The 10,458-nt window shown below is 51.8% G+C and overlaps 1 protein-coding gene across 1 annotated transcript; it reads right to left on the bottom strand.

Moving 5' to 3' along the window:
* Positions 1–362: 362 nt before the first annotated feature.
* On the bottom strand, positions 363–10,092 carry GABARAPL2 (GABA type A receptor associated protein like 2). Its single transcript, XM_040409679.1, has 4 exons — positions 9,968–10,092; positions 3,314–3,369; positions 2,782–2,954; positions 363–856 (listed from the first exon to the last, which is right to left on the bottom strand). Exons 1-4 carry the CDS (start codon positions 9,999–10,001, stop codon positions 766–768), a joined length of 354 nt encoding a protein of 117 aa, XP_040265613.1. The 5' UTR covers positions 10,002–10,092; the 3' UTR covers positions 363–765.
* Between the last annotated feature and the right edge of the window lie 366 nt (positions 10,093–10,458).

Raw genomic sequence — 10,458 nt, 5'->3', positions numbered from 1 at the left:
ATCTACACAACACCTAACCCAAACCTGAACCTCTGAAGAAGTCCGGGTTCGGGTACCAAACATGGCGATTTTTCTCACGCGGAAAAATCACACATTTTTCCGCAACGCACCCCATCTTGTCCGGCCCTCACACGCGACGCCCGTGTGAAAGAGGCCTAAGGGTCCATTCACACGTCCGTAGTGTATGCGGCTCCGCAATACACCCAGCCAGCACACAATTGCGGATAAGAATAGGACATGTTCTATTTTTTTCCGGAGCCGCGGACCGGAAGATCGGGTGCGCGCTCTGGAAATGCAGATAGCACACTGTGTGCTATCCGCATCCATTCCTGCCCCATAGAGAATAATTGGGTGCGCAATTTGCGGAACGGATGCGGACCCATTCCACGGACGTGTGAATGGACCCTAAATGTCAGCAAATTACATCATGTCTTCAAAATAATAAAAAAAAAATTCCATATGTATGATGAATGCTACTGGTGTGGTCACTGAACCCCACCTTCTATAGCTGTACTATTATTTAACCCCTTCATTGATGCCCACTACAATGCCAGTGCCTTTGGCAGGAAAAGTTGGTTCTTCACAAAGCACGAGAAATAAATTACGTTAAATAACTAGACTAAGACATAGATGAAGGACAAAACGTAGGTAAGTAAAAGAAAAGAACGCATCCAGTTAGTGTGCATCGGCCCTATAGGGTGGAGACGTATGCATCGTGTTAAAACCACCAACGGTATTTACAAGATTCACAAGTGGTCATTATAGCTAAACGCCAAACGTGTTCTCTCCGCTGTACGCCACGTACAAAAAGCCGTCTTCGTCTTTTTCTTTCTCGTACAGCTGTCCCATGGTTAGGCTGGAGGAGAGAGAAGGGGGACAATTAGTGGCCCAGAAAATTCACGCTTCACAATGTCAGAATTTCCGTTCCTTTGTGTTAGTGTTAACTGGTGTGTTCCTTAAATGGAGCGTTTAATACTGATGACCTGTCCTCAGGATCTGATCGGGGGGGGTCTGACTCCTGGTCCCCCTGCTGATCAGCTGTTTAAAGAGACCGTGGCCTCTTCCTAGTTCAGTCACATGGTCTGGGCACAGCTCAGCCCCACAGAAAGGAATGGGGCTTAGCTGCTAGACATCCCTTTTACCAATTCAAGACCAGGCGCTTTTTTTCTATATTTTTTCGGTGATACACAGGGCTTTTTTAAATTTTTTGCATCGAGGATTCGTTTGTGTCATGTGACCACGGAGCGGGAGTGAAGTGCTTGCTATTACTTACGCTCTGTGGTCACCCGCTGGCCCGCCCCGCACTTTCTTCCTGACACATAGTCAGGTCATAGTGCACATAAGCGCGCACTATGACCCGATGCTGTGTGACGTCAGGGCGACAGTGCAGCACGCGGAGAAGATGGAGCTGTGGAGCGGCGCCCCTACAGGAAAGGTAAGTACTGTCGCTGGGGACATGGCTAGGAGGGGGAGATGGTGGCACTAGGTGGCAGCCTGATGGCACTGGGGGAGCGGAGCTGGTGCACTTGGGCTGATTGCACAGGGGGGGAAGGGTGTTGGGGACTGATGGCAGGGGGTCTGATGAGTTTTTATAAATGAAAATAGTCTATTAATTAATTTTTTCTTATTAGATTACTCGATTAATCGTAAAAAATAATCGTTTACTGCAGCCCTAATTCATACACACACATTGGACATTACTGCTTGGATAGTGTCAGACCCTCTACTTAAAGAGGACCTTTCACTAGATTAAAAAATCTAAACTGACTATACAGACATGGAGAGCGGCGCCCAGGGATCCCCCTGCACTTACTATTATCTCTGGGTACCGCTCCATTCGCCGGTATAGCCTCCGGTATCTTCATATGTTAGGCTCCACCCAGTGGAACCTGCCGGCGTCTCTTTTTCTCCTATGCTGTAGCGCTGACCAATCGCAGCGCTCCGCTCATAGCCTGAGAGAAAAAAAAACTCAGGCTATAAGCTGAGCGCTGCGATTGGCCAGCGCTACAGCCTGGGAGAAGGAGACGCCGGCAGGTTCCACTGGGTGGAGCCTAACATGTGAAGATACCGGAGCCTATACCGGGAGAACGGAGCAGCGCCCAGAGATAATAGTGAGTGCAGGGGGGTCCCTGGGCGCCGCTCTCCATGTCTGTATACTTAGTTTAGATTTTTTAATCTAGTGAAAGGTCCTCCTTAACAACCAACACAGCACTTATCGCAGTAATTCATAGCTGACGGCCGAGGGGTGGAATTTTGCTGCAATCCAGCTGTGGATTTGCTGCAGACTTCACCCTGTGCATCGCATAGCGTGGTATCGGCAGCATAAACTGACACGCTGGGGATAGAAAAAGATCTTTTGTTGCAGCCTGTGGACGGGATTTGATAAAATTCCACCCACTTTGCTAGTACTATAAAACAGGCATTTGCTGCAGGCACGTGGAGGTGTCCGCACACTGCACCGTACCACGTGGAGGTGTCCGCACACTACACCGTACCACGTGGAGGTGTCCGCACACTACACCGTACCACGTGGAGGTGTCCGCACACTACACCGTACCACGTGGAGGTGTCCGCACACTACACCGTACCACGTGGAGGTGTCCGCACACTACACCGTACCACGTGGAGGTGTCCGCACACTACACCGTACCACGTGGAGGTGTCCGCACACTACACCGTACCACGTGGAGGTGTCCGCACACTACACCGTACCACGTGGAGGTGTCCGCACACTACACCGTACCACGTGGAGGTGTCCGCACACTACACCGCACCACTCACCTGGATTGAGGCACAGTCTTATCTACGAACAAGAAGATGGCTTTTTCTGAAGGCAGCTGGATGCGTTTTCTGATGATCCACATAAACTGAGCCACGGTGATATCAGAAGGGACCAAGTATTTTCGCTTGTCGATATCCACAATTTGTGAACCGGACACTTTCTCCACGATGACCTGGGACGTGGGGAAGGCTTATTAGTACTGTGGATATGGGGAGGATGCTGACCGCTACCATTACAGAGACCTCATCGCTGGAAACTGCCGGATTCCTGGTAAAGCTGGCGTCGCCTCAAAAAACAGAACGGACACCAACGGCTCCGGACAGACAACACTGCCTATAATGGGGTCTGTGTGGTTTCCATTAGGGTGTCCATCCTTCTGCGGACTATATCGCGCTGGACTGCGGGATTTTGCCTGTGACTATAACCCCCCCCAGTGTGCAGAGCTGAGCGGCTAATACAATCTGTATACGGCTCCATGTCGTCTCCGCTCTAATACAAAGAGCAGTAAATAATTGAGTGAGGAGAACTTACCGGAACACGGTCTGGATATTTGGCTCGGATTTTCGCCGACTCCACGCATCTGTGTTCTGAGAAAAGAATGAAAATCAGATATAAAAGGAGAGTGAAGATAATGAGCAGGAGATGACAGTGATGTCACCCGAGCCCTGAAAACAGGTGGGCGAGAAGAACCTGTGGAGCAACCGGTGACACAAAGGATTCTTTATGACGGAGACGGGTGTGATACAGGGCGCAGGTCCCGGAATGGAAGATATCGGATGTACGGGCCGCCGCCAAGCTTTCCCAGACAAACTGCAAATCCACAGCAGCTATCCCTGAGAAAACCCACTGTGTGAACATGTCCTTAGGATGGTGGACGAGCTGGGAGCTGCATTGCCCGACACAGCAGCTGGCTGTACACCACCTAATGCCAACCTGCGGCCCTCCAGCTGTTGCAAAACTCCCAGCATGCCCAGACTGCGTACAGCTATCAGCCTACAGCATGGTGGGAATTGTAGTTTTACAACAGCTGGAGAGCCGCAGGTCGGCCATCCTGGATCTAACGTGTATGGCCGTGTCCGGACTCTCCGACTGCAGATGTCGGGGGAGAGAAAGATCGCACTGTTGGATTTCAACATGGCCAATCCTGTTATCTGTCAGTGACTTTCACCCGCTTTACCTATCACAGGTAACGTGTTCGACAGCTGTCTAATGTGTATGGCCACTAATTGACAGCAGGTGAGGGGTGTCGGGGGGTAAGACAATGTCCGTTTTATGTTGCCGTGAACTCATCTCGGCTTCCTCTCCTCAGCCACATGATAGAACTCTGCTTCAGGCTGATTTTATTCTTAAAGGCAATGAGATGAGCATTCATTTTGATTATAATGTCATTAGATAAGGCCTCATGCACACGACAGTTGTTGTGTTCCGTTCCGCAAAATGGGGTTCCGTTGTTCCGTGATCAGTTTCCGTTTTTGTTTCCGTGTGTCTTCCTTTATTTTTAGAGGATCACCAGACATGAAGGAAAGTAAAAAAAAGTCTAAGTCAAGTTTGCCATGCAAATGATAGGAAAAAAACGGACGCGGACGACAATCTTGTGTGCCTCCGTGTTTTTTTACAGTCCCATTGACTTGAATAGGCCCGCAAACCGTTTTCCATGAAAAAAATAGGACAGGTTATATTTTTTTGACGGACTGGAACCACGGACGCGGATGACAAACGGTGCATTAGCCGAGTTTTCAACGCACCCATTGAAAGTCAATATATCCGCAGAAAATCCCGAAAAATGGAATAAAACAACGGTCGTGTGCATGAGGCCTAATATTGTATACGTAAGAAAATGCACAACGGGGGTCCGGCCGTCCTCCGCCTCCTGGACAGCGAATACCTCGCTTACTATTTTTTATTTTTGTGTGACTGTTTTTTAATCTCCAGAACCTTTTAATATGTCCTATTGGTGCATAAGGGAATCACAGAGTCCGGTCCTGATTGAGGGACCACCATAAGCCCCTCACACACGGTGGACTTCAGCTGTCAAATAGCTACGGTGCCAAGAGCCGGACGCCCCCAGTGAAGGCCATCAAACTTGGAATACCCCTTTAAGTTCTCCACAATACTGTAGACGCTTGACCCAGAACTAAGCTCTACCGTAATAACTGCCTCTGACCCGTAATAGCCCGAGGACTCCCCCCTCTATTTACTGCCTCTCATCTAAACCGCGGGGGCGCAGGGTGGGGGCTCTGCTGCTAGTGACCTGATACCATAAGCATGTGACAGTATTACTAGAAGGTAGTAAAATACTCTGGGGCGCACCATATAATCCATCCTGATCTACCAGGAGCACTTGTTTATCACACGACAGCTTTAAAATCTATAAAGATAAGATAAGAATAAAGGCCTGTCAGGTCTGCTACCAGAGAGCAGCGGTGACGGGAGCGGCTGATCTCACCGAAGAAAGACTGCTTCTTACCCCTAGTCGTATAGAAAGCCTGCGAGTCCTCCCCCCCCCCGTCATATAGAAAGCCTGTGATTCCTGCCCCCCCCCCCCCCCCCCGTCGTATAGAAAGCCTGTGATTCCTGCCCCCCCCGTCATATAGAAAGCCTGTGATTACTGCCCCCCCCCCCCCGTCGTATAGAAAGCCTGCGAGTCCTGCCCCCCCCCCCCCGTCATATAGAAAGCCTGTGATTCCTGCCTCCCCCCCGTCATATAGAAAGCCTGTGATTCCTGCCCCCCCCCGTCATATAGAAAGCCTGCGAGTCCCGCCCCCCCCGTCATATAGAAAGCCTGTGATTCCTCCCCCCCGTCATATAGAAAGCCTGTGATTCCTCCCCCCCGTCATATAGAAAGCCTGCGAGTCCCGCCCCCCCCGTCATATAGAAAGCCTGTGATTCCTCCCCCCCGTCATATAGAAAGCCTGTGATTCCTCCCCCCCGTCATATAGAAAGCCTGCGAGTCCCGCCCCCCCCGTCATATAGAAAGCCTGTGATTCCTCCCCCCCCCCCCGTCGTATAGAAAGCCTGTGATTCCTGCCCCCCCCGTCATATAGAAAGCCTGTGATTCCTGCCCCCCCGTCGTATAGAAAGCCTGCGAGTCCTGCCCCCCCCCCCCCGTCATATAGAAAGCCTGTGATTCCTGCTCCCCCCCACGTCATATAGAAAGCCTGTGATTCCTGCCCCCCCCCCGTCATATAGAAAGCCTGCGAGTCCTGCCCCCCCCCGTCATATAGAAAGCCTGTGATTCCTGCCCCCCCCCGTCATATAGAAAGCCTGTGAGTCCTGCCCCCCCCCGTCATATAGAAAGCCTGTGATTCCTGCCCCCCCCCCCCGTCATATAGAAAACCTGTGATTCCTGCCCCCCCCCCGTCATATAGAAAGCCTGTGAGTCCTGCCCCCCCCCGTCATATAGAAAGCCTGTGATTCCTGCCCCCCCCCCCCGTCATATAGAAAACCTGTGATTCCTGCTCCCCCCCCCGTCATATAGAAAGCCTGCGAGTCCCGCCCCCCCCCCCGTCATATAGAAAGCCTGTGATTCCTGCCCCCCCGTCATATAGAAAGCCTGTGATTCCTGCCCCCCCCCGTCATATAGAAAGCCTGTGATTCCTGCCCCCCCGTCATATAGAAAGCCTGTGATTCCTGCCCCCCCCCGTCATATAGAAAGCCTGTGATTCCTGCCCCCCCCGTCATATAGAAAGCCTGTGATTCCTGCCCCCCCCCGTCATATAGAAAGCCTGTGATTCCTGCCCCCCCCCCGTCATATAGAAAGCCTGTGATTCCTGCCCCCCCCCCCCCCCGTCATATAGAAAGCCTGTGATTCCTGCCCCCCCATCATATAGAAAGCCTGTGATTCCTGCCCCCCCCGTCATATAGAAAGCCTGTGATTCCTGCCCCCCCGTCATATAGAAAGCCTGTGATTCCTGCTCCCCCCCCCCCCTCATATAGAAAGCCTGTGATTCCTGCCCCCCCGTCATATACAAAGCCTGTGATTCCTGCCCCCCGTCATATAGAAAGCCTGTGATTCCTGCCCCCCCCCCGTCATATAGAAAGCCTGTGATTCCTGCCCCCCCCCCGTCATATAGAAAGCCTGTGATTCCTGCCCCCCCGTCATATAGAAAGCCTCTGATTCCTGCCCCCCCCCCCGTCGTATAGAAAGCCTGTGATTCCTGCCCCCCCGTCATATAGAAAGCCTGTGATTCCTGCCCCCCCCCCCCCCGTCGTATAGAAAGCCTGTGATTCCTGCCCCCCCCCCCGTCATATAGAAAGCCTGTGATTCCTGCCCCCCCCCCCGTCGTATAGAAAGCCTGTGATTCCTGCTCCCCCCCCCCGTCGTATAGAAAGCCTGTGATTCCTGCCCCCCCCCCGTCATATAGAAAGCCTGTGATTCCTGCCCCCCCCCCGTCATATAGAAAGCCTGTGATTCCTGCCCCTCCCGTCATATAGAAAGCCTGTGAGTCCTGTTTCCCCCCCCCCCCCCAAATTTTGTAGCAAGTGGCCTTTCTGCACCGCCCTCACCACTTTCTGATAAGAGGGCTAGACCAGCCTTTTCTACAGACCCATCTCCCCCCCTAGTGTAGCCGGACCCACTGTGGGACTTACCTGATCACCACCCCTGGGTTACAGCTCCATCGCTGTCCTGCAGGTTCCGGGTCTCCCTGCGTCAACATCCAGTTTGACACTGGCCACACAGATCACGTGTCACCCATGCATCAGCGAGACCCGGTGACATTATGCATGGGTGACACCTCTGCAGCCAATTACGTGACCAGCATTAAACCAGATGCTGGAGCGAGGACCTGAAGATCAGGTAGGATTACCACTGCGGGTCCTGCCACCCTGTGGGGGGCCTATAGAAAGGATCCCGGGGTGAACAACCCTATTCAAATCTACTGCAGCACCTTTAAAGGGGTTTTCTGAGGACAGGTCATCAGTATCTGATCGGCTGTGAGATCACATATGGTGGAGGGGGTAACGTATAGCGGGGGATGGGCAGCACATCATACAGCTGTGAGATCACATAGTGGAGGGGTAATGTATAGCGGGGGATGGGCAGCACATCATACAGCTGTGAGATCACATAGTGGAGGGGTAATGTATAGCGGGGGATGGGCAGCACATCATACAGCTGTGAGATCACATAGTGGAGGGGTAATGTATAGCGGGGGATGGGCAGCACATCATACAGCTGTGAGATCACATAGTGGAGGGGTAATGTATAGCAGGGGATGGGCAGCACATCATACAGCTGTGAGATCACATAGTGGAGGGGTAATGTATAGCGGGGGATGGGCAGCACATCATACAGCTGTGAGATCACATAGTGGAGGGGTAATGTATAGCAGGGGATGGGCAGCACATCATACAGCTGTGAGATCACATAGTGGAGGGGTAACGTATAGCGGGGGATGGGCAGCACATCATACAGCTGTGAGATCACATATAGTGGAGGGGTAATGTATAGCGGGGGATGGGCAGCACATCATACAGCTGTGAGATCACATAGTGGAGGGGTAATGTATAGCGGGGGATGGGCAGCACATCATACAGCTGTGAGATCACATAGTGGAGGGGTAACGTATAGCGGGGGATGGGCAGCACATCATACAGCTGTGAGATCACATATAGTGGAGGGGTAATGTATAGCGGGGGATGGGCAGCACATCATACAGCTGTGAGATCACATAGTGGAGGGGTAATGTATAGCGGGGGATGGGCAGCACATCATACAGCTGTGAGATCACATATGGTGGAGGGGGTAACGTATAGCGGGGGATGGGCAGCACATCATACAGCTGTGAGATCACATAGTGGAGGGGTAATGTATAGCGGGTGATGGGCAGCACATCATACAGCTGTGAGATCACATATGGTGGAGGGGGTAACGTATAGCGGGGGATGGGCAGCACATCATACAGCTGTGAGATCACATAGTGGAGGGGTAACGTATAGCGGGGGATGGGCAGCACATCATACAGCTGTGAGATCACATATAGTGGAGGGGTAATGTATAGCGGGGGATGGGCAGCACATCATACAGCTGTGAGATCACATATGGTGGAGGGGGTAACGTATAGCGGGGGATGGGCAGCACATCATACAGCTGTGAGATCACATAGTGGAGGGGTAATGTATAGCGGGGGGTGGGCAGCACATCATACAGCTGTGAGATCACATATAGTGGAGGGGTAATGTATAGCGGGGGATGGGCAGCACATCATACAGCTGTGAGATCACATATAGTGGAGGGGGTAACGTATAGCGGGGGATGGGCAGCACATACCCCCTCCACTATGTGATCTCACAGCTGTAACATATAGCGGGGGATGGGCAGCACATCATACAGCTGTGAGATCACATATAGTGGAGGGGTAATGTATAGCGGGGGATGGGCAGCACATCATACAGCTGTGAGATCACATATAGTGGAGGGGGTAACGTATAGCGGGGGATGGGCAGCACATACCCCCTCCACTATGTGATCTCACAGCTGTAACATATAGCGGGGGATGGGCAGCACATCATACAGCTGTGAGATCACATATAGTGGAGGGGTAATGTATAGCGGGGGATGGGCAGCACATCATACAGCTGTGAGATCACATCTAGTGGAGGGGGTAATGTATAGCGGGTGATGGGCAGCACATCATACAGCTGTGAGATCACATATAGTGGAGGGGGTAACATATAGCTGCCCCCCCCCCCCCCCCCATATATTTAGGAGATGGTCGACCCCTTTGAAGATGACAACTCTGGGTTTTATTTACTGGGAGTTGTAGTACTTCACAGAGGTCATTATAGTACTGTCAGGATACATATCGTGATTGGTGGTATACAGGAAGCACTCTCATATTTTCCATATAACTAGTGGTTTTACACTATCGTGATGAGAGATAGGGAAGACTATTGCGATATGTCACGATATAGTACATAGTGAAAGGAGGGGAGTCATTATGTGGCAAAGCAAAGAGGATGGAGGTGGGGAGAACTAGGACAGCAGGTGATGACAGGATATCGCGATACGACACGATATATAGGGGGGCTGGAGGGCAGACACACCGATGTGTAGGGGGATGGGAGCTTGTGGTAACGTGAAAGGCAGAGCTTACAGGAGAGGATAGGGCGGTATAGAGCGTATATGATGAGGCACGACTATCGTGACATGACACGGGCCCGGCCTCCCCCGGCCCCTCTCACCCAGTGCGTGGTCTTCCTTGAACATCCACTTCATGTTACCGAGCGGTGACAGCGACGACAACAACAACCGGGCGGGGCCTCCCTCTGACGTCACTTCCGGAGCACACCGCTTCCTGACTCCACCCACACATAAAGACGAAAAGTGGGCGGGGCGAACTGTCAGTTACTGCGTGACGTAGAGCGCCGATGACGTCATCCTGCAACAGAGGCTGTAAATACAGTCACGTCCTTAGTTTACATTGATCCTGTGTTATTCCGACACCTCGGCAGGAATGTTTGTTTGTTTTTTAAGGTTTTTATGCAATTAAAAAAAAGTCCAATGCACAGTTCCTCGCCATTACAAAACTGTTGCTTGTCAGTGAATAGCAACACATTTCGTTTACATTTTGAAGCTTGCGACCTCTGATCCTCAGCTGTGTCATGTGACCAGCACTCAGACTTTCCAAATAATGCCTCCTTAACACATCAGTGTTTGGTCAGTGATTTCTACC

Source organism: Bufo bufo, chromosome 10 (assembly GCF_905171765.1).
Source record: "Bufo bufo chromosome 10, aBufBuf1.1, whole genome shotgun sequence".
NCBI classification, from domain to species: domain Eukaryota; kingdom Metazoa; phylum Chordata; class Amphibia; order Anura; family Bufonidae; genus Bufo; species Bufo bufo.
Note: the sequence above shows the minus strand (reverse complement) of the source record. Positions and strands in the feature narration are given on the sequence as shown.